Source organism: Triticum urartu, chromosome 5A (genome assembly GCF_056163025.1).
Source record: "Triticum urartu cultivar PI428250 chromosome 5A, HENAU_Tu73, whole genome shotgun sequence".
NCBI classification, from domain to species: Eukaryota; Viridiplantae; Streptophyta; class Magnoliopsida; order Poales; family Poaceae; genus Triticum; species Triticum urartu.
In genome coordinates, this window is record NC_141877.1 from 38,217,757 (window position 1) to 38,242,209 (window position 24,453).

A 24,453-nucleotide genomic window follows, 5' to 3' on the forward strand; every position below is an offset into this window, starting at 1 on the left:
GACACCACTGTTTTGGTTGGTGCTCTTCTTATCTTGGGCGATCGTGTAAAATGTATTACCATTTATCTCGTACCCTTTGAAAGTCATTATATTCGAAGATCGTAACTGGGACGGCAAGTACATGTCATCTTCAATAGAGGCGTCATGCATGGTACGTGTCTGCAACCAGCTGGCAAAACTCCTGATTTGTTCACGTGTAATCCAGTCATCAGACCGCTCCGGGTGTTTGGAGCGTAGCAAATTCTTGTGTTCATCCATATACGGAGCCACCAAGGCGGAATTCTGTAGAACTGTGTAGTGTGCTTCAGTGAGAGAATGTCCGTCCATACATATTATTTGTTCCCCTCCTAGCGTGCCTTTTCCATCCAGTCTGCCCTTATGCCGCGATTCAGGAACAGCAATCGGCTTAAGGTCAGGAATAAAGTCAATACAAAACTCAATGACCTCCTCATTTTCATGGCCCTTGGAGATGCTTCCTTCTGGCCTAGCACGGTTATGAACATATTTATTTAAGACTCTCATGAACCTCTCAAAGGGGAACATATTGTGTAGAAATACAGGACCCAAAACGTTAATCTCTTCGCATAGGTGAACTAGGACGTGCGTCATGATGTTGAAGAAGGATGGTGGGAACACCAACTCGAAACTGACAAGACACTGCACCAAATCATTCTCTAACCTTGGCATGATTTTTGGACCGATTACCTTCCGAGAGATTGCATTGAGGAATGCACATAGCTTCTCAATGACTAATCGAACGTTTTCCGGTAGAAGCCCTCTCAATGCAACCGGAAGCAGTTGCGTCATAATCACGTGGCAGTCATGAGACTTTAGGTTCTGGAAAATTTTCTCTGCCATGTTTATTATTCCCTTTATATTCGACGAGAAGCCAGACGGTACCTTAATACTGAGCAGGCATTCAAAGAAGATTTTCTTCTCTTCTTTGGTAAGAGTGTAGCTTGCATGACCCTGATGTATGCCGTCTTTTCCAAGCATACGTTACTGGTCCTCCCGTGCCTCAGGTGTATCTTTTGTCTTCCCATACACGCCCAAGAAGCCAAGTAGGGTCACACAAAGATTCTTCGTCACGTGCATCACGTCGATTGCCGAGCAGACCTCTAGGTCTTTCCAATAGGGTAGGTCCCAAAATATACTCCCCCCTTCCATCTATATAGGGCCTAATGCAATTTTCGAGGCTAACTTTGACCAGATACTAGAGCAATAATATATGACATGCAACTTACACAAAGCGCACCGTTAAATTCGTGTGTGAAAAGAGCTTTCAATGATATAATTTTCACATTGTGCATGTCATGTACTATTAATCTTGTTAATAGTCAAATGTGGTCTTAAAAAATGCATTAGGCCCTATATAGATGGAAGGAGGGAGTAGATTTCTTTTTCCACATGGGTGCGCGTCCGTCAGCGTCATTCGGAACAGGTTGTCCACCAGGACCCTTTCCAAAGGCCACCTTCAAATCCTTGACCATATCATGTACATCAGCACCAGTACGGTGGCGAGGCTTCGTCCGGTGATCCGCCTCACCTTTGAAATGCTTGACTTTATTTCTTACGGGATGCCTGCTCGGAAGAAATCGACGATGTCCCGGGTACACATTCTTCTTACAATTAGCCAAATATATACTGTCGGTATCGTCCAAACAGTGCGTGCACGCACGGTATCCCTTGTTTGTCTGTTCTGAAAGGTTACTGAGAGCAGGCCAATCATTGATGGTCACGAATAGCAATGCCTTTAGGTCAAATTCTTCCCCCATGTGCTCATCCCACGCACGTACACCTGTTCCATTCCACAGTTGTAAGAGTTCTTCAACTAATGGCCTTAGGTACACATCAATGTCGTTGCCGGGTTGCTTAGGGCCTTGGATGAGCACTGGCATCATAATGAACTTCCGCTTCATGCACAACCAAGGAGGAAGGTTATACAAACATAGAGTCACAGGCCAGGTGCTATGGTTGCTGCTCTGCTCCCCAAAAGGATTAATGCCATCTGCGTTTAGACCAAACCATACGTTCCTTGCGTCATCTGCAAACTCCTTCCCGTACTTTCTTTCGATTTTTCTCCACTGCGACCCGTCAGCGGGTACTCTCAACTTTCCGTCTTTCTTACGGTCTTCTTTGTGCCATCGCATCGCCTTGGCATGCTCTTTGTTTTGGAACAAACGTTTCAACCGTGGTATTATAGGAGCATACCACATCACCTTGGCAGGAATCTTCTTCCTGGGGCGCTCGCCCTCGACATCACTAGGGTCATCGCGGCTGATCTTATAGCGCAATGCACCGCATACCGGGCAAGCGTTCAAATCCTCGTACTCACCGCGGTAGAGGATGCAATCATTAGGGCATGCATGTATCTTCTGCACCTCTAACCCTAGAGGGCAGACAACCTTCTTTGCTTCGTACGTACTCTCGAGCAATTCGTTGTCCTTTGGAAGCATATTCTTTATCATTACCAGCAATTTTCCAAATCCCTTGTCAGATACACCATTCTCTGCCTTCCATTATAGCAATTCCAGTGTGGTGCCCAGCTTTTTCTTGTCACCTACGCAATTCGGGTACAACAATTTTTTGTGATCCTCTAACATGCGCTGCAACTTCTTCTTATCCAAATCACTTGCGCAGTTTGTATTTGCATCGGCAATGGCCCGACCTAGATCATCAATGGGCTCATCCGATGCCTCTTCTTCAGCTTCTTCCCGCATTGCCGGCTCAGCTTCTTCCCGCATTACCGGCTCAGCTTCTTCCCTCATTGTTGTATCATCGTATTCAGGGAACCCACGACCAGGATAGTTGTCGTCGTCCTCTTCTTCTTCATTGTCTTCCATCATAACCCCTCTTTCTCCATGCTTGGTCCAAACATTATAGTGGGGCATGAAACCGGACTCAAACAGGTGGACGTGAATGGTTATTGACATAGAGTAATTGTGACCATTCTTACAGCCAGTACATGGACAAGGCATAAAACCATCCGCCCGCTTGTTTGCCTCAGCCACAAGCAGAAAAGTACGCACACCATTAATGAACTCGGGAGAGCATCGGTCATCGTACATCCATTGCCGGCTCATCTTCAATACACAACACCGAAAACACCAAATTAATACAATACATAAAGTTCATACATAAAGATCATACAACACTTAAATGCAACAAACAAATAACTCTCTAGCTAAAGAATTTAAATGCAACAACAAATGCGATCAAGATCGCAATTAAGGTAACAATTGATCCAACAACATAATGATACCAAGCCTCACTATAAATGGCATATTTTCTAATCTTTCTAATCTTCAAGCGCATTTTCTCCATCTTAATCTTGTGATCATCGACGACATCGGCAACATGCAACTCCAATTCCATCTTCTCCCACTCAATTCTTTTCAATTTTTCCTTCAAATCCTCGTTTTCTCTTTCAACTAAATTTAACCTCTCGACAATAGGGTCAGTTGGAATTTCTGGTTCAACTACCTCCTACATACAAATATCTATGTCAACTTGATGGGCATAATTTGTCATAAACACGAAATGCAATGAATAGTTTTAAAAGAGAATATACCACATCCGAATCATAACCCGGACGAGGGCTGACGGGGACGGATATCAAAACCATGGCACTATGTATAACAAACAACGTATGTGTAGGATAATTATACGAGTAACTATATATTCAAATCACAAAAACATCAATTTTCTATATAAAACTGCATGAACAAGAGGCTCACCACAAGGTGGTGCCGGTGACGGGACGTTGCGGGCGATCGACGGTGGTTACGACGGAGATTTAGAAGGCACTAAGTAAACCACACCTACATATGCAAACTAAGTGTTATTTTTGACCTCAAATTGCATATAAATCAAATACTAGCACATATATATAATTCCTCCCAAATTACTAAACTCAAAAATCAATCACTATATAAAGCATTGCACGAGCTAATCTAGCAATGGGAGATGAAAGGACAAAATTGCTAACCTTTGTGATCATTTGAATGGATGGGGGCCTTCAAATCTTGACAAATTTTGGGCAAAATGTGTGATGAGCTTGAGAGGAAGAGGGAAAAGAACAGAGAGGAGAGGGAAAAGGGAAAGAACAGAGCGAGCTCGGGTGGACGAAGGGTCTATGTAGGACGACCTTTAGTACCGGTTCGTGATATGACCCGGTACTAAAGGTGCTGGAGGGGCCCCGGACTGACAACATCCTGCCACCACTTATTTTAGTACCGGTTCGTGCCACGAACCGGTGCTAAATGTTCGCCACGAAGCGGTACTAATGAGAGCGTCCGGCTAGCCGTTGGAACCGGCACTAATGCACACATTAGTGCCGGCTCAAATTCAAACCGGCACTAATGTGCTTCACATTTGACCCTTTTTCTACTAGTGGTCAAACCACAGTTCATAAGATGTCGACTCGACGGATTTAGATGGTGCCCTATTTAACATGAATGCAACCATCTCTAAAGCATAACCCCAAAACGATAGCGGTAAATTAGTGAGAGACATCATAGATCGCACCATATTTAATAAAGTGCGATTACGACGTTCGAACACACCATTACGTTGTGGTGTTTCAGGTGGCATGAGTTGCAAAACTATTCCGCATTGTTTCAAATGAAGTCCAAACACACACACACACACACACACACACACGCACGCACACGCACACACGCACACGCACACGCACACGCACATGCACACGCACACGCACACACGCACACGCACACATGCGCGCGCACACACACACTCACACACAGAATTTTGAGCACTTGCACACATGTTGAGTTGGAATGTTCACTGACGTTGGTTATTGGCCTGAAGACTACACACCTATTGAGTCGGAGCGATCACACACAACTTTTTTGGAAGGGAATATGAATCTTGCAAGAAAAAATTCTAAGAGAAATTTTGCAAGGAAATCAACATTTTTGCAGGAAAAATCCCGCTCACTTCAGCTCAAAACAAAAAGGCAGGAAGGTGTGAATAGTAACTTGTATATAGCAATATCTTTTTCCCAGCAACTGTATTTTCCAAGTAGAAAAATTGTTGCCATGGCATTGTAGATCGACAAAAGAAATAAGACGAGCAACATGTGCAAATAAAGTTGTCCGATCCTCCTATTCGATTTGGTTCTGGCGTTGTTCCGTATACATGTGCCTATTGGAATTATCAGATCCAAATCTTCTCGTGGCTCTTGCGGCCGATTATCTCCGCCACCTACGCCTCACACACCAGCAGCCGCACACCGAGGTATTTCCTCTGCGGTGCCGTTGGCGGTTGTAGGTTGGGGTAGCAGGACACGCGGCCGAGGGAGGAGAAGTGCTGCCACAGAGGGAGGAGGCGCCACCACGACACAGGTTCAGGACTGCGAGTGGCGGTGCGGATCTGCATTTCTGATCGATAGTGGGGAGCAGTGCGGATCTGCGTTTCTGATCGACAGCGGGGAGCGGTGCTGATCTGCGTTTCTGATCGACAACAGGGTGTGGTGCGGATCTGCGTTTTTCATTGAGAGCGGGGAGCGGTGCGGATCTGCATTTCTGATCAACAGCAGGGAGCGGCTGGATCCGGCCATTTTGGGTGGCGGGGCAGAGTTGGAATGCATGGGGGTGGGGTGGGGCAACGCCGAAAGGGCTTGGGCGGCGGCGGAGTGGAGCAGTGGGAGTGGGGATTTTAACACCGGCAATGCGTGTCCGAGTATATTTAAGGGTCGCGGTGGCCGCAGAGTAATATTATTTCTCCTCTAACGCTTTTAAGAAGTTGGTTAGGTGCACGTTAGAGGAGAAAAAGTGAAATTTTACTCATCTAACCAATTATAAGGGATCTGTTAGAGATATTCTTGGGTCCTGTTTCCCAGTTCTAACCTTTGCCTTGACACTCAGTAACGTATCATCCTCATCCGATCCCTACTTTCCTCTAAGAATCCTCTACCGTGGTGTGAAGGGATTCCACACTCTCCCACATATATATTTCCAGTCTATCAAATAAATGGTTAGATATTCCTAATTTTTGTGAGACTTTGTAGACTATTTATCTTTTTATATTAGCACAATGATTGTACATACATTTCACACAATTCCATGTGCAAAGGAGATGTTTCTTCACAGGACGAACCATATTTCACATCAGGAATTCGGATGTAAAACGAGCACCACATCCTTAAACCATATTAATTCCACAAGATTTTATAGCAAGTGCAATTTTCCACGTAGAAAATTGCTGCCGTTTCACTGTAGAGCGATGAAAGAAACGAGGCAAGCAACATGTGCAAATAAAGCTGGCCGATGCTCTTAATCGATTTGGTCCTGGCGTTGTTCCATGCACTGCACTACACGTACCAACCAGCCAGCCCCGCTGTGTCCAGTCTCGGTACTACGTATGAACAAGCATGTGCTGTGGCAGAAGGAAGCGAGGGGGGAGTTGCATTTGCCGAGGGCGTACCGTATACCATATTTGACATGGCAGTGAGAGGAGCTGGGTCTCCATGCATGGTCTTCTGTTTCAAAAGAGAAAAGGTCCAGACGATTTAGCTTGTTGTCATCTACTCCAACCACCCATGGAAAGAAGAAAAAAAGCCGTGCTGATTCATGACACTAACACACGTCTCCATCGTCTATGTCACCTTAACCCCTGAAAAGACAAAATCAATTGAAAGCAACAACACTCGCTGAAGAGCAACAGAGCTAGTTGCCTTGACATAAGTGAGATGGTCACCGTTCAATCCACGGTGCACACACATGAAAAATCTGCCATTCAAAATTATAAAATATATAGGCCTCTCAACGCATGAAACATGTTGGGGTCCAGCAAAACTTCAATATTCTAGCCAATTGATCCCTCACATGAGATCTCGAGGGAAGAAAAACACCTTACGCTCATAGCTCACCGAACGGCTATTAAAGCAACTAGCTGCCCTTGTCAGCTCCACTGGTTCAATAGCATCTGTTTTATTCCATTGAGTTCAACCCAATTGTAAAGAGAGAAGGAGAATAATAGAGAATGGCTTACATCCGTTGTCCTCGTCTAGGAATTAAGAAAAAATGTAAAAAGAGAGCAAAATAAGCTCACCAAAGATAATGCCCTAAAAACTTGCGTTGTTGGAAAAGACGTGATGCCTCACCACTTTATATCTTGGTGGAGCCACACCATGCATCACCATCACCTTTTTCTTCTTCTTTTGATGCGCTTTTCAAGTAGATGACAAGGGTACACATACGAGACAGATGGATAACGCTTCGCTAGGGCGTCCCGGCCCGGGCGATCAGGGGGCGATCCCCACGCCGCCACCGCCGCCGGACGTCGCTCCGGCCAAGTGTGGCCCTCCCTCCGCCCCCCTGCCTGCGTAGGATGCCGGAACAGCAGCGGCTTCGTCCGCCCTGCGATCGCGCGGGCTTATAGTCATCGTCGATCATGCCGTGTTCGAGATGGAAAGTGCCAATGGGCTTCCTGACTCCCCATGTTGGAGGGGGCTAGATTTTCTCGAACCCTTCTGCAAGGGAAAGCTGGATTGGACTCCCTTAATACCAAAGGCGGGGTTGCTGTGAGGACAGAAGTCGAGGGAGCCACCAGATCGATCTACATGCGCTGCTACACCGCTGCCGCCTGAGCGAGTCATCAGCGAGAGGGCGGGATCGTCAGCGCATCGGGCGGGGAAAGCTATGCCAGCGACTACGGCGAACCTGGTGGTTGGTGGGGGCGATTATGGGGCTCCCTCTGCGGACGCCGCCCGCCCGAAGCCCTCCATCAGGGGATCTGCAGTAGCCACGGCTATGAACCCACGCGTGCAGGACCTGATCATATGGAAGCGTAGAACAACGGAGACGCTGGAGGGGCAGCAGTCTCACGTACTTGGAGATGTTCGTGACCAGGACATGTTGGAGGTGTCAAGCGACAAGGAGGCAGTCGGCCCAGGGGCCGCCGACGAACTGACGGGGCCGGCGGAGCCCCGTCAGGAGCAATGAATGTCTTAAGTTGGAACTGCCGAGGGGCGGGGAACCCTCAGACAGTTCGTGATCTTGTGAGTCTTGTTCAGACTCACTCCCCTAGCATTGTTTTTCTTTGTGAAACTCGACAGTCCAAGAATAAAATGAGTAGGCATCGTGCTCGCTTAGGTTTAAAGGGTTTTGATGCTTCTGATAGTGTTGGTCTTAGTGGAGGTCTTGCTTTGTATTGGCATGAGGCGTTGTGTGTGGATGTAAAAACAATAAATGAAAGATATATCGATGCGTATGTGACAAGTGTGGCGGGCGAGCCGCCCTGGAGGCTCACTTGCGTCTACGGCGAGCCCCGTAAGGAGGACCGGCATCGCATGTGGTCCATCCTCCATGATCTGCACCGACAAGCCAACATGCCATGGGCAGTGGTTGGCGATTTCAACGAGGCCATGTGGGGCTTCGAACACTTTTCTGCTACACCAAGATCGGCAGGTCAGATGATCGACTTCCATGATGTGCTTGAAGTATGTGGCTTGGGTGATCTTGGTTTTGCAGGGCTCCCGTATACATATGATAACCGGCGAGGTGGGCGGGCAAATGTCAAGGTACGCCTAGACCGGGCTGTGGCAAATAACTCCTGGAGGGATCTCTTTACACATGCAAAGGTGGAGCACTTGGTGGCTCCTAGTTCAGATCATCTACCTATCCTGCTCCGCTGTTCTAGGGAGGAGCCGAGACAGGAGCATGGGAGGAGGTGCCGCCAGTATGAGGTTATGTGGGAGAGGGATCCCACGCTACCGGAGGTAATTATGAACACTTGGACCGAATTGGGTTCGATGCTTAACCTTGGTGAAATTGCTTCTGGGTTGGGAAACTTGATGAAGAAGTTGCATGATTGGAGTAGGAAAAAGTTTGGTTATGTCATCAAGGAAATTAACAAGTCTCGCTCTCGCCTAGAGGAGCTTATGTCTATGAATGCAGATAGGAAGGAGATTAGAGAGGCAACAGACAAGATGAATGAACTCTTGTATCGTGAGGAGATGATGTGGATGCAAAGATCACGGGTTGCATGGCTGAAGGAAGGCGACAGGAACACACAGTTCTTCCATAGGAAAGCTGTTTGGCGCACCCAAAAAACCGCATTAAATCATTAATGGATACTGCAGGTGTCATTCACAGGGATCATGAGGCTATGGCGGCTATGGTTACTTCATATTTTGCAGATCTCTTTTCAGCTGATAACTCATTATGTGCGGACCCTGTGATTGATCTCATTAATACTCGTGTTACTGACCACATGAATGATGCTCTCTGCATAGATTTCTCGGACAAGGAAATTGCGTACGCCTTGTTCCAGATTGGACCCTTGAAGGCTCCGGGACCAGACGGGTTTCCCGCTCGTTTCTTCCAGAGGAACTGGGCTGTGATGCGGGACCAAGTCATCGCAGGAGTTAAAGAGTTTTTCCGGACGGGACTAATGCCGAAAGGGGTGAATGACACTGCCATAGTTCTCATCCCCAAGGTTGATAACCCGGAGAAACTGACAGAGCTTCGGCCTATCAGTCTGTGCAATGTGATTTATAAGGTGGTCTCAAAATGTCTGGTAAATCGCTTGCGCCCTATCCTTGATGATATCATCTCCCCCGAACAAAGTGCATTTGTTCCTGGCCGGATGATCACAGATAATGCGTTAATTGCGTTTGAATGCATTCACTATATTCAGCAAGAGAAGGACCCTGATAAGAGTTTCTGTGCTTATAAGCAGGATTTGTCTAAAGCTTATGATAGGGTCGATTGGATTTTCTTGGAGTGAATGATGCAAAAGATGGGTTTTGCTCGTCGGTGGGTGAACTGGATTATGGCATGCATCGCCTCGGTGAGATACACAGTTAAATTTAATGGAACCCTTTTGGATTCGTTCGCACCGTCGCGCGGGCTACGGCAAGGTGATCCCCTCTCCCCGTTTCTATTCCTGCTTGTGGCTGATGGTCTCTCCGCTTTGTTGAAGGATGGAGAGCGCAAAGGTGATTATACTCCGTTAAAAATCTGCCGCAGAGCTCCGGGTGTTTCTCATTTATTGTTTGCAGACGACACTTTGCTTTTCTTTAAGACTAAAGAGGAGCAAGTTAGGAAAGTACAAGAGGTGCTAAATACGTATGAAAAAGTTACAGGCCAGTGCATCAACCCAGCCAAGTGTAGTGCTCTGTTTGGAAATTCATGTGCCATTGAGGACCAAGAGAAGGTGCGTGATGTCCTACATATTGAAACAGTAACTTTTGAGGAAAAGTACCTGGGGTTACCTACACCGGAAGGACGTATGTCTAAGGGAAAATTTCAGAATTTACAGTCTCGTCTGCTGAAGAGGATCATTGCTTGGGGCGACACCCTCTCGCTTGCAGGGAAAGAAATAATGATAAAAGCCATTGCCCAAGCTATCCCCACATATATCATGGGAGTTTTCAAATTACCTATGTCTGTTTGTGATGACCTGAACAGATGGTGGGGCTCCGCTGAAGGCAAGAGGAAAACTCATTGGTTGGCATGGCCAAAAATCTTAGCTCATAAAACGAAGGGTGGCCTGGGCTTCAGAGATTTCTGTGTTTTTAACCAGGCTCTCCTTGCTCGCCAGGCGTGGCGGCTGCTTATCAAGCCTAACAGTTTATGTGCGCAGGTGCTGAAAGCTAGGTACTACCCAGATGGACGCCTAGAGGACACAGTCTTCTCCGGAAATGCTTCTTCTACGTGGCAGGCCATACAATATGGACTAGAGCTACTAAAGAAGGGCATTGTGTGGCGGGTAGGGGATGGCCAGAACATCCGCATATGGCGGGATCGGTGGGTCCCCCGGGAGCCATCGCGCCAGCCTGTCTCCCAGCAGGGCACATGTCGGCTCCGGCGGGTGGCCAAGCTTCTTGGCCCGGACGGGACTTGGCGCATGGACCTACTCCGGCGCTACTTCCTTCCGGCAGACGTCGACGCGATCGCCAGCATCCGCACTTCATCCCGTGTCACCGACGACATCATCGCATGGGCTCCGGAGAAGAACGGTATCTTCACTGTTCGATCCGCCTATCGCTTTTCCATGGATGAGCGCGAGCGTCCATCGGCCACAGCCATGAGCAGGGCACCGGATGGTCGTCGCGCCATCTGGAAGATCATATGGGGGTGCCCTGCTCCCCCGAAGGTACGCGTGTTTGCATGGAGGATTGTTACAAATTCACTTGCTACCTGGGCAAACAAATTCTCTCGGCACCTTGAGATTACTGATGTTTGTCCCCTTTGTGGTGTGGAACGAGAGGACGGGTTCCATGCGTTCTGCAGGTGTCCACTAGCTAAGGAACTATGGCATGCTATGGCCTTGGACTGGCCTATACCGAGTGTCGACGACATCCATAATGTCGGGCCGGAATGGCTCTTCACACTTCTGGAGCCACCGGATGAGGCGACACGGATGATTGTGCTCATGATTATGTGGAGGATTTGGCATGTGCGGAATGAGATTACACATGAGAAGAAGCCACCACCCACAGAAGCTTCTCGCCGATTCCTTCATGGATACATCAATTCACTCTTGTGCGTGCAGCAACACCCAAGTGGAGATGTGGTCAAGGGAAAGATGATACTCAATGCACCACCGATACTCACTAGAGAGCCGGCTCCTCTCAAGGATGAGCGAGGATGGGTTGCCCCAGAGCTAGGCAATACTAAACTTAATACAGATGGTAGCTTCATACCGGCGACAGGATTGGCTGGAGGGGGCATGGTCCTTCGAGATTCTGAGGGCAAGATCATTTTCAGTGCTTGTAGAGAAATTCGCGCATGCGATAATGCGTTCACGGCAGAGCTAGCGGCGTGTCGGGAGGGCTTGGAACTAGCTCTTTTCCGTACGGACGCGCCCATTAAAGTCGAGCTTGATTGTGCGGAGGCGGTGACAATGATCACAGCTCGTGAGCAGGACCGGTCGGCTCATCGTACCGTCATTGAGGAAATCAGGAGACTGGCAACGATGGAGGGGAGGGAGGTCTCTTTTAGTCTTTGTTGTCGTTCGCAAAACAAAGTTAGTCATGAGCTTGCCAAGTATGGTAGGAGCACCCCTCGCACCGCTGTTTGGTTGCACTCGGGGTTAGACTTTATTGTAAACTTGGCTCTGGCTGAAAAGCCTTCTTGAGTAATGAGAATCCTCTTTTCACCCGTAAAAAAAAAGTAGATGACAAGGGTCAAGATGAACTGCATAGGCCTTTTGAAGCCCCACCGTCCATTCACGATAAAAATATATTGGTTGTTTAAAAACACACGATGCCTCATCACTTTGTGCCTTAGTGGAGACATAAGGCATCAATCGTCGTCACATTCTTTCTTTCTTGACATGCTTTTCAAGTAGATGATAACATGTGGACATTTGAAGCTAGCCCGACCTTTCATTTTCAACAAAGACAAATAAGTTGATGAGTGGATTCGTAAAAGACCTAATTGATGATCTGTCAACAATTAATATAACTCAAAGCTGAGGTTGTCACCGCTGATGGCATTCAAGTGTGATTGATCTACGGTAACTTGTACTCCAATAAGTTTAGAGGATTGGCTACAAACGACAAAAACTTAGAGGATCGACTAGAGACCTAACATGTTTAATGTGTTGTGATGTCCATGGGTTCGTAATAAGTTAAACAATGACCATCTCACTTTGTTAAAGCAACTAGCGAATAATTTAGGCTCCGGCGGTCGAACAACATTTTGAATTGTTGCTTTCAAAGAAAAACAAAGTCTTGAAGTGGATCCAATCTCTTTCCAGCAATGTAAAGAGAAACAAGGTAATTTTATAGAGAATGACTCAGCTTTGTTACTCTCATCTAGAAATATATATAAAAAGTGGTGAAAAGAGTAAAAAATAAAGCCCACTCAAGATAATGGCTTAAAAACTTGCATTATTGAAAAGCACACGGTGTCTCATTACTTTATGCCTTAATGGAGACATATGCTATGAATCGCCATCATATTCTTTCTGCTGTTCACATCTTTCCGAGTAGATGATAATGTGTAGTCATTTGGAGCTCCACTTACCATTTTTAACAAGAATAAATAAGCTGATGAATCGACTAGCAAAAGAACTAATTGATAATCCATCAATAATTAATGTAACTTAAAGTTGAGGTTGTACCCATTGATGGCATTCAAGCTTAGACAGAAAGAATCAAAACCATTCAAAATGTTGAATGAGCCACCGCTGGTTAGAGTGGGTACGGGTCCTAGTAATGCACGAAGCACGCACGGGTCACATATTTGTATGCTACTAGAAATCACACCAGTTGAAAATAAGTGTGCAGCTAAATGAATTCCCAAAGATGCTATGCGCGCTGTATGGCAACTTCCTGCGATGTGAAATCATCGTACGCAGGGGTTCACCGTCTCTTGCTCGCAACGGAGGCTGCCCGCTGCGTCTATTTAAACAGCCCTCCACCTCCGGCCGCCACCAGGAGCAAGCGAGAAAGAAGCTCCACCGGATCTGCGCCGCGTCCAGGCCAGGCTCCAACACACGACGACCCAGGCCGCCACGAGCAGCAAGCGAGGACGAAGCTCCCACATCCAGTTCCGAGTTCCGACCAGCGTCGGTGAGTCCGTTCCCTTCCCCGCCGCCCCACCTGTCCCCGGCCGGCCGGCCTTCTTCCCTTTCCTTTCATCTTGTGAGATTAATTGAGAATTTGAGATGCATGGATCGATTTTTTCTTTCGCGACAGAGAATTGCAGTAGTACAAGGGAACCAACTAACCCAGCGCTGTTGTTGTTGCTGCTAGCTAGCTTGGATTGGATCCATTCCATGGACGCCCCGCGACGGCAAAAAACGGTTGGATCCATGGACGGCAAGATGCGTCTGCTGCCTCTGAGTGTGACCGTGGTCAGCGCTTGGGCGCTCCTCACCACCTCCGTCTTCCTCGGCTGCTCCATCCTGGCCTACTATGAAATCCCGACCTGGTAATAATTCACTACGACCTGTCTGCCTACTGCCTAGTGCCTACTAGGCTACTACCCCTTCCCCTTGGTCCTTTTGTACATGCTGGACATTCCGACCGATCGATCCATCATATTCATGCAGTGCTTCAAGCCGGCAGACATTACCGGGATGGTGGCCACCGCTGCGTCTCATGTGGCCGCGTCGGCGCTGACGCCGCCACGGCGGGGTCCGCCGTGCCCTCGTGTCCGCCGTGCCATCGCGTGCCTCGCGCTCTCGCTCGCCATCGTCGTCCACTTTATCCTTACTAGAAGAACGCCCGTGCGTTGCAACGGGGCCACATTAGCTTTAAGAGTTCAATATTAGTTATGTTAATATTACATTTAATATTCTCATACATATCAAGTGACATTGGTTTTGGTATTTGAAGATTGATTACCATCCGTTAGTTGGGTTACCAATGAAGAAATCAATCACCATATGTAGAAAAAGGAACTACATTACACATGCTTACACCTTATCTACTCGTGAGAATATATAGAATTGGAGTAAACAAAATCGTATACAGAACACACCATCACTGTTTGATACTCCTGCATGCATTAGTGAAATAAGCACACAAGTTATAAAACCAACTTAGTACAAAGCATAAGATGAAAAATTCTTAGTATAGAACATACGAAAGGTCCCCACGCCAACACTATGTGCCCTAAAAACAACCACAAGCGGTCCTGCATCATGAGTTATTCGGTACATGTACAATCGTGCATCTGCTCCAGCTCATCAGAAACACAGACAATCATTATGCATATTTTTCGCAAGGTAGCTCAATATGGAACAACCTTGATTGAAACATCATTTCACTATAAATTTGAAGAAAATATGAGATTGGGCCATACACTAAAATACGTGCACATGAACTACCAAAGGCCATGCTAAAATAATATTAGATCTGGTAATTTTGGGATATCCTCACAGGAAGTGATACCAAATAGAAACTTCATCATTTAAATACTCATCGACAATTTTGAGAAATCTTTACAGGAAGAAAGAGCAGATAGAAACTTGATCAATCTAAATACTCCTATAATGACCTCAACACCCTTAAAGTATATATGGACGCCTATGCCACACCGCGTCGATCGCGCCCGCCACTGCCGCCGCGCTCGCCCGCCACTGCCGCCGCGCTCGCCGCAGCCATCCCACACTCTCGCTAGCTGCGCTTGCCCGTCTGCTGCCGCCTATGCCTTCGCTCGCCCCGCAGTCGCGCCCCCTCCTGTCACAGCCATCTTCTGCCGGCCGTCCCCTCAGCCACGCCGGCCGCTTGCCTCGCCTGCTGCGTGCTGCTTCCTGCTGCTATGCGCTACTCTACCGCTGGTACGCTGCTGCGCCATGTCCTCGACACCGCCGTGGACAAACATGGCGGAGGGATTGTCAATGGAGTATGAGGAGGAGGTGGCGGAGAAGGTGTGGAGAGGCAGGAGGTCTGAGGTGGCATCAGCTGGCTATGGTGGAGGTGTTTATGCGAGAAGGAGCCGGAGCGGAAGGAGAGGTCACAATTGGAAAGAATCGCAAAAAAATCATAACCTAGAGATCTCATTCCAAAAAAATGCTAATATCGATGGAGGGGTGATTTCCTTCTATAGGTGGAAAACATAGGAAATATTGGTTGTTATCAAGGAAAGGTAAAAATTTAGGAAAGTTAGGATATTGAACTGATTTCTATGCAAATGGGGTTTTATTGTTTGGTAACGTGATATCAGTACCTGCCCGTTTGTGACGTGTCTGATTAGGAAAGTTTGCAAATGTTAAAAAACTATTTATTGAGAGGAAAGTTTGTGACGTGTCTGTTATTTGTTTCCTAAAACAAATTTCACTTTGAGAGAAATCAATTGATTTAGATAAGTTAGGAAAGCTAAATTAAAATATATTATTTGTTTACTAAAAATCTGTTATTTGTTTCCTAAGACAAATTGAACCAATAAAAGAAATTGATTGATTTGCATAATTTAAGGAAGTTAGATCCGTGATTTGTTATACGTTAGGAAAGTTCTGGTTGTAATAAAGAGTGGAGAGAAAAATAAACCGATGAACCAGGGTGGGAGGAGGTGGTGGGAGGAGAGACGGAAAAAAATTAGCAAAAATAAACCATGAAGACTATTCACCAACTGCTCCATTAGGAGTAGAGATGATTTGCCTTAGGGTTTGGCGTTTCAAAAATATCAGTACGTCCGTCTGTTTGGTGTGGCGGTACATCGGTAGTGCCGTTAGCCAATTAGGCGCGGTAATTTCTCCATCCGCCTGTCAACTTGGCATGTCAGGCCATCGACCGTGCCGCCTGCCAATTTGGCATGTCATGCCCTCGGCCGTGCCGCCTGCCAATTAGGTGTGGCAGGTCATCGACGCCTATGTGACGTGTCCTTTATTGTTTGCTCGCGCGTATGAAATAAACGTGTCTTGTCTGTTATCTCTACTCCTAATGGAGCAGTTGGTAGTCTCCGCCGGTCAATTTTCGTCCCACCTCCACTGGTTTTTTTTCGTCCTAAAAAAATCTATGAAATTTTGTAGGTTAACCAGGGACAACTCCCACCTCCCAGGTTTTTTTCCGTCCCACCTTCCATGATTTTTTTTGTACCTCGCCCCACCTCACACTGAGCACCACGAACCGCAAAAACCGCCTACCTTAGCCAAATCAACAAATCTCTCTCATTAATGCAATTTTCTTTAGGAAACAAATAATAGATTCTTTCCTACCTTAGCCAAATCAACAGATCTCTTTCATTAATGCAATTTGCTTTAGCAAACAAATAATAGATTCTTTCCTACCTTAGCCAAATCAACGGATCTCTCCCATTAATGCAATTTGCTTTAGAAAATCTCTACTCCTAATGGAGCAGTTGGTAGTCTCCGCCGGTCAATTTTCGTCCCACCTCCACTGGTTTTTTTCGTCCTAAAAAAATCTATGAAATTTCGTAGGTTAACCAGGGACAACTCCCACCTCCCAGGTTTTTTTCCGTCCCACCTTCCATGATTTTTTTTGTACCTCGCCCCACCTCACACTGAGCCGCCACGAACCGCAAAAACCGCCTACCTTAGCCAAATCAACAAATCTCTCTCATTAATGCAATTTTCTTTAGGAAACAAATAATAGATTCTTTCCTACCTTAGCCAAATCAACGGATCTCTTTCATTAATGCAATTTGCTTTAGCAAACAAATAATAGATTCTTTCCTACCTTAGCCAAATCAACGGATCTCTCCCATTAATGCAATTTGCTTTAGGAAACAAATAATAGATTCTTTCCTACCTTAGCCAAATCAACGGATCTCTCTCATTAATGCATTTTTTCTTTAGGAAACAAATAATAGATTCTTTCCTACCTTAGCCAAATCAATGGATCTCTTCCATTAATGCAATTTGCTTTAGCAAACAAATAATAGATTCTTTCCTACCTTAGCCAAATCAAAGGATCTCTCCCATTAATGCAATTTGCTTTAGGAAACAAATAATAGATTCTTTCCTACCTTAGCCAAATCAACGGATCTCTCTCATTAATGCAATTTGCTTTAGGAAACCGGTTTCGGTGGGTGGGCGTGGGGGTGGGGGTAATTTGATGGAAAAAAACCGGTTGAAAATAAACCGGTTGAAAATAAACCGGTTGAAAATAAACCGGTTGAAAGTGGGGGGACTATTCAACCAAGTCGTCCATTAGGAGTAGAGATCTTTGCTACCGACACCGACCACCTCGTCAGGATCTGCTGGACCATCTTCTTCTTTGCGGGCGACCTCGTCTGCTTCCTGGCCCTCCTATTGGGAGGTGACGATTGAGGACCGAATATTTCAGTTCATGAGGCAACCATGAGCCATGACAGACTGATGAGTATATGTTCTACATAGGGAATTATATTTATATATGCTGTGACGATTGATCGAGTGCCGCCTGTGTAAATCTCTACTTCTAATGGAGCAGTTGGTAGTTTCGCTTCCAGGTTTTTTTTGTCCCGGTTTTGTTTCGTCCCACCTCCCACCACCATCTTTCGTTGGTTTTTCTTCATATGGTTTTTTCACCTCCCCATGATCGGTCCGCTCACACACCGCCGACAGAAACAATCCATCGCCACCCACGACTCCCTCACCCTGGCTAGGGTTCCTAGCCCTATCCTCCGCCGCCGTTGCGTGTTCCCGTCTGATCTCGCCCGAGCTCTTTGTTGACATCGCCGGGAGCAGCCAGCTGGATCACGCCGCCGTGCCTCCCTCTCTCCCTTCTCTTCTTTTCCCCTACCTTCTCTCTCTCCTCTGAACTGCGCGTCGCTCCTGTTAGAGGCCGGGGACACCTCGGCGCACGCACTACCGGAATCGCACCCTATGCCGACGGCCAGGGCCGTCGGCATAGCCTTGAAAGGCCGTCGGGACAGGCCTATGCCGACGGCACCCGTCGGCATAGGGCCGTCGGCAACATATCCGTCGGCGTAGCCAGGAATGCCGTCGGCATAGAAAGGCCGTCGACATAGGCCCTATCCCGACGGTGTCCGTACATCTATGCCGACGGCCCCGGCCGTCGGCAATGTTATCGCGTAACGGCGGCCGCCGTCAAGTGCTGACCAATGCTTGCTCGCCACGTGGCAGGTCTGTGCCGACGGTCTAGCCGTCGACATAGCTGTCGGCTTAGGTTGAAACTATGCCGACGGCTAGACCGTCGGCATAGACCTGCCACGTGGCAGCCACTGGGAGCTCCTGGAGTAGGCCTATGCCGACGGCTTAGCCGTCGGCTTAGTTTGAAACTATGCCGACGGCTAAGCCGTCGGCATAGACCTGCCACGTGGCAGCCACTGGGAGCTCACGGCAGCTCTATGCCGACGGCCTAGCCGTCGGCATAGTTTCTATCTGTTTTTTTTTCTTTTTTCTGTTTTGTTTCAGCTCAATTCATTTGAATATATACAGCACACAACAAATATATGCATCACATAACAGCTGGCCCAGCAGCATCACAGAACAAATTCATCATCACACATCATAAGAAGCATCGCAAAGTATAAACATATAAGTATCATCACCACCAAGCATAAGAATCTCACAAACAACAATAAGAAACATCACAAGCATATAAGTATCATCACCACCAAGACCGCCACAATGTGACCCAAAGGCTTAAGCGCCAGGACGTCGAGCACCATGGAGGTCGTCACCGCCAAGACCGCTGAAGCCCAGGTCGTCACTGCTAGCGGCAGCGCTACCGCCAAGACCGCCTCCTCCTCCGCCTCCGCCTCCGTGGATCGGAGTGGTCGGGCTCCGTGTCTCCGGAGTGCTGCGAAGACCACCGCCAACGGTAGATCCACCTGTTACCTGGATGTTGAAAAGACATATGCACGGGATATATGACTGTGTTGAAAGGCATGATATGCTTTGGGTGAATAGATTGGGGATGAACTAACCGGCGAGGGGCCAGCGGTCTGTGCCACAAACTCCTCAAAGCTCATCAGCACTGGTTGTGCTGGAGGGCATTGTGCTGGAGGGAACTGAGGACACTTGCCGGCCGCCATATCCTGAAAAGCCTGCTGCATCTGGCTATCCCTCTACACTTGGTGTTCATAAAGCCTCTGATGCCACGCCATGGTCTCCTGGCATGTGTACTCCATGTAGGCCTACGGTATGACATGATGGAACTTATAAAACTACTAAATGCGGAAAATGAAGTGAGAAATGAAGATAAGAGGGAAAATACTTACAGATTGTTGCTCCTGAAAGAGGTACTGTGTACTAGTCACTGGCTGGCTCATGCGCTGGCTCAGGCTCGGGTCGATCCGACGAAGCTGTGTGTAGGAGATACTAGGAGTGATCACAGCATCGAGAACCGCCTCCCGACCGTGCTCCTTGGGCCCCATCCTCACCACCGCCATGTCGTCCAGAGGCGCCGCAATGGGGTCAGGTGTGTCAGGATGTAACTCCAGATACGCTTCGGAGTAGGCCTTCTTCCTCTCTGCGGTATTCTTGCCGTAGTACTTGGGCTCGCCAGGCTTGGGGTCCTTCCGCGTATGGGCGATCTCCCACGCCTGCATGTGTGAGAGCGGCCGCTTCAGTTTCTCCTCCCGCACCACCAAACAGAGGTTAGTCATACATAAGAAAGTGATGGTAAATAGAAGAAGAAGAATGTTTAATGGGGTTAGTCATACATTAACTGCCTTGTGGAGATAGTGGTTTCGGTTTCCCTGAGCATGTACTCCCTCCGTCCCTCGGTTAGCCTTATTTTTGGTTCTCATTGCCGCCCAGGCTCCAGCCTCATCACACCAAAGATCCACCAGTGCCGCCCAGGACTCGTCTTTTCCATAACACCAATTTGGACACACCTACATAATAAAAGCATAATGGCATGTAGGAGTGTCCAACTTGGTGTTATGGAAGCATAAAGCATAAAGCATAATGTACCACAAGGTAATGAAAGCATAATATATGAAAGCATAATGAAAAATCTTTTATACTTACCGCCAAGAACTCGGGCCTCTCCAAGGTAATGCCCATCCTCCGCGCTTCTTCCTTGGTCATCTTGACACCAAGATAGTCGTGGTAGTATGTGGAGATGGCCACATAGCGCACCTCGTACTGCATCTGGCGGGCCTTCTTCTTGCATTGGCGCAGCACAATCTGGCCCGTAACTATCTATATAACTATCTATCTAACTAGGTATCTAACTATCTAAATATCTATCTAAATACCTATCTAACTAGCTACAAAATTACTAAAAACACTAAAAATACATAAAATTTTCACCTTCGAGAGGGTCGGCCGGAGTTGGGGCGGGGAGGCGCGGAGTCGGGGCGGGGAGGCCGGCGGGGGGTCGGGGCGGGGCGGCCGGCGTCGGGTCGGGGCGGGGAGGCCGGAAGGGGGTCGGGGCGGGGCGGCCCGGAGGGGGGTCGGGCGGGGCGGTGCGGGGTCTGGGCCGGAAGGTCGGAGGCGGGTCGGGGCGGGGCTGCCGGCGCGGCCAGCGCGGGGCGCCGGAGTCGAGGCAGGGCGGCCGGCCCGGGGTCGGGGCAGGGTGGCTCGGGGTCGGGGCGGGGAGGCGCGGGCGGCGGCGGGCTCGGGGTGGGGCGGCGCGGGTCGGAGCGGGGAGGCGCCGGCGGGGGCGTGCTCGGGGCGGCGCTGCGCGGGCGGTGGCGTGCTTAGGACGGGCAGCGGAGGAGGTGGGTGGCAGCGGTTAGGGTCGGGGTCGGGTGCGGTTGAGGGAGAAAATGAGTGGAGGAGGTCGGGTGCGGTGTGGATAAAGTTGTCCCTATGCCGACGGCATGGCCGTCGGCATAGGTCTGGGCCCAGATGTCAGCAGCCGGGGGAGTTGATAACGTGCACATATGCCGACGGCCCGGCCATCGGCATAGATGGGAGGCCTATGCCGACGGCTAGGCCGTCGGCATATATGCAAACCACAATTTTTTTTAAAATAGTCCCACCTCGCCGAGGGGAAAGCAATTTGACCTGTTTAAATAGTTCACTAATCCATACGTTACAAGCTCCGGTATTCATTAGACTTATATGAAGAAAACGGACAATTACTCTGAAACTTTCAGTGCCCGGGCAGCCGGCCCGGTGCCCGGGCACTAAAGGTTTCAGAGTGATAGTACGTTTTCAATGATGAATACCGGAGTTTTTAATCAATTCAATTATTACATTTTTAGATTTTTAGTTTACTGTCTGTGTGGGACCCGGTACTCGGTGCGACGACCGTGACACCGGGACCCTGGGAGGTTAGGCGCTACGGGGGCCGTAGGGGGTAGCAATGCCACTGGAGCATCGCACCGGGACCTCATACATGCCGTATAGTGTGCTGGCATGTCCGAAGAGGCGGCACGCGTCTTCGGGGTGTGCCCCTTCACACGGATGGCGCCGCCGCCGGCACTTGGAGGGGGGAAACGGACGCGTCGGGTCTACACGGAGGGGATCTTACTGTGAGTTTGGCCCGGATGTTGCTCTAAAGTGTTCGTATGGGCTGACCTGACACGACCGGCTGGATAGTTCCACTAGTCAAAACCCGTCCGTGCAAAGTCAAAGGGCTAGATCCCGTGGTCAAACGCTACAGGGTTAGGCGGGACGGGGGCCTTGGGGGGGGGGTAGCAATGCCACCCGAGCATCGCACCGGGCCCTTATACATGCGGGGTGGTGTGCTGGCATGTCCGAAGAGGCGGCACGGGTCCGTTTCCCCCCTCCAGGTGCCGGCGGCGGCGCTGTCCGTGTGAGGGGGCACACCCCGGAGACATGTGCCGCCTCTTCGGACATGCCAGCACACCACCCCGCATGTATGAGGGCCCGATGCGACGCTCGGGTGGCATTGCTACCCCCCCAGGGCCCCCGTCCCGCCTAACCCTGTAGCGTTTGACCACGGGATCTAGCCCTTTGACTTTGCACGGACGGGTTTTGACCAGTGGAACTATCCACCCGGTCGTGTTAGGTCAACCCATACGAACACTTTAGAGCAACATCCGGGCCAAACCCACAGTAAGATCCCCTCCGTGTAGACCCGACGCGTCCGTTTCCCCCTTCAGGTGCCGGCGGCTGCGCCGTCCGTGTGCGGGGGCACACCCCGGAGACGCGTGCCGCCTCTTCGGACGAGCCAGCACACCACCCCGCATGTATGAGGGCCCGGTGCGACGCTCGGGTGGCATTGCTACCCCCCCACGGCACCGTCGCGCCTAACCCTGTAGCGTTTGACCACGGGATCTAGCCCTTTGACTTTGCACGGACGGGTTTTGACCAGTGGAACTATCCACCCGGTCGTGTTAGGTCAGCCCATACGAACACTTTAGAGCAACATCCGGGCCAAACCCACAGTAAGATCCCCTCCGTGTAGACCCGACGCGTCCGTTTCCCCCTTCAGGTGCCGGCGGCTGCGCCGTCCGTGTGCGGGGGCACACCCCGGAGACGCGTGCCGCCTCTTCGGACATGCCAGCACACCACTGAAAGTGCAACTATCCCTAGGTGGTTTTGGTAATTCATAACAACATATAGCTCATTGAGCTAATGCTATTCCAAGATGATTATTTCAGGAAAGCTCAATGATTGGCATGGCATGGATATGAAAGTGGAACCCTCAAAATGCTAAGGACAAAGGATTGGCTCAAGCTCAAAAGCTCAAGACTCTTCATTTTATATTTTAGTGATCCAAGATCACATTGAGTCTTTAGGAAAAGCCAATACTATTAAGGAGGGATGAGGTGTTGCTTAATGAGCCTCTTCCTTCATGTGCTTAATGATATGCTCCAAAATCCTCAACTACTTTCCCATATCCACATATGACCTAAAACCTAAGCCAAACTCGGTCCTACCGATTCTTCCTATCCGGCGCCACCGAGTTTCACTTGTCATTAGCCACTGCCAAACCCTAGCAATTCGGTCCTACCGATAAGGATCTCGGTCTCACCGAGATGGGGTTGCAAACTCTCTGTTTCCCTTTCGTAACTTTTCGGTCTTACCGAAAGAGCGAATTGGTCCCACCGAGATTGCAATGTAAACTCAGTGTTTCCCCTTTGTAACTTTTCGGTCTCACCGAGTTCCACTCGGTCTCACCGAAAGAGCAAATCGGTCCCACCGAGTTTGCCTGACCAACTCTCTGGTTAGCTAATTACCAAATTCGGTCTCACCGAGTTTGTGTAATCGGTCTCACCGAGATTACGTTATGCCCAAACCCTAACCGAATCGGTCCTACCGAGTTGCATGTCAGTCCCACCGAAATTCCTAACGGTCACTAGGTTTACTATTTCGGTCAGACCGAGTTTTCTGATTCGGTCCCACCGAGATTGGTAAATTGTATGTAACGGTTGGATTTTGTGTGGAGGCTATATATACCCCTCCACCTCTTTCTCATTCGATGAGAGAGCCATCAGAACACACACACCATTCCAACTCATATGTTCTGAGAGAGAACCACCTACTCATGTGTTGAGACCAAGACATTCCATTCCTACCATATGAATCTTGATCTCTAGCCTTCCCAAGTTGCTTCCCACTCAAATCTTCTTTCCACCAAATCCAAATCCTATGAGAGAGAGTTGAGTGTTGGGGAGACTATCATTTGAAGCACAAGAGCAAGGAGTTCATTACCTACACACCATTTGTTACTTCTTGGAGAGTGGTGTCTCCTAGATTGGCTGGGTGTCACTTGGGAGCCTCCGACAAGATTGTGGAGTTGAACCAAGGAGTTTGTAAGGGCAAGGAGATCGCCTACTTCGTGAAGATCTACCGCTAGTGAGGCAAGTCCTTCATGGGCGATGGCCATGGTGGGATAGACAAGGTTGCTTCTTCGTGGACCCGTTGTGGGTGGTTGCTTCTTCATGGACCCTTCGTGGGTGGAGCCCTGTGTGGACTCGCGCAACCGTTGCCCTTGGGTGGAGCCCTGTGTGGACTCGCGCAACCATTACCCTTCGTGGGTTGAAGTCTCCATCAACGTGGATGTAGGATAGCACCACCTATCCGAACCACGGGAAAAACATCCGTGTCTCCAATAGCGTTTGAATTCTCCAAACCCTTCCCTTTACATTCTTGCAAGTTGCATGCTTTACTTTCCGCTGCCAATATACTCTTTGC

General features: G+C 48.8%; 1 protein-coding gene and 1 long non-coding RNA gene across 2 annotated transcripts; both read left to right on the forward strand.

The window, feature by feature from the left end:
• Positions 1 to 9,132: 9,132 nt before the first annotated feature.
• On the forward strand, positions 9,133 to 12,108 carry LOC147967809 (uncharacterized). Its single transcript, XM_087523258.1, has 5 exons — positions 9,133 to 9,543; positions 9,664 to 9,749; positions 9,949 to 9,964; positions 10,051 to 11,124; positions 11,524 to 12,108. Exons 1-5 carry the CDS (start codon positions 9,133 to 9,135, stop codon positions 12,106 to 12,108), a joined length of 2,172 nt encoding a protein of 723 aa, XP_087379384.1.
• A 1,259-nt stretch (positions 12,109 to 13,367) lies between these two features.
• Positions 13,368 to 14,322, forward strand: LOC125555528 (uncharacterized). The gene is made up of 3 exons (XR_007304753.2): positions 13,368 to 13,549; positions 13,733 to 13,910; positions 14,032 to 14,322. It is a non-coding gene; the product is annotated as an uncharacterized LOC125555528 (long non-coding RNA).
• Positions 14,323 to 24,453: the final 10,131 nt, after the last annotated feature.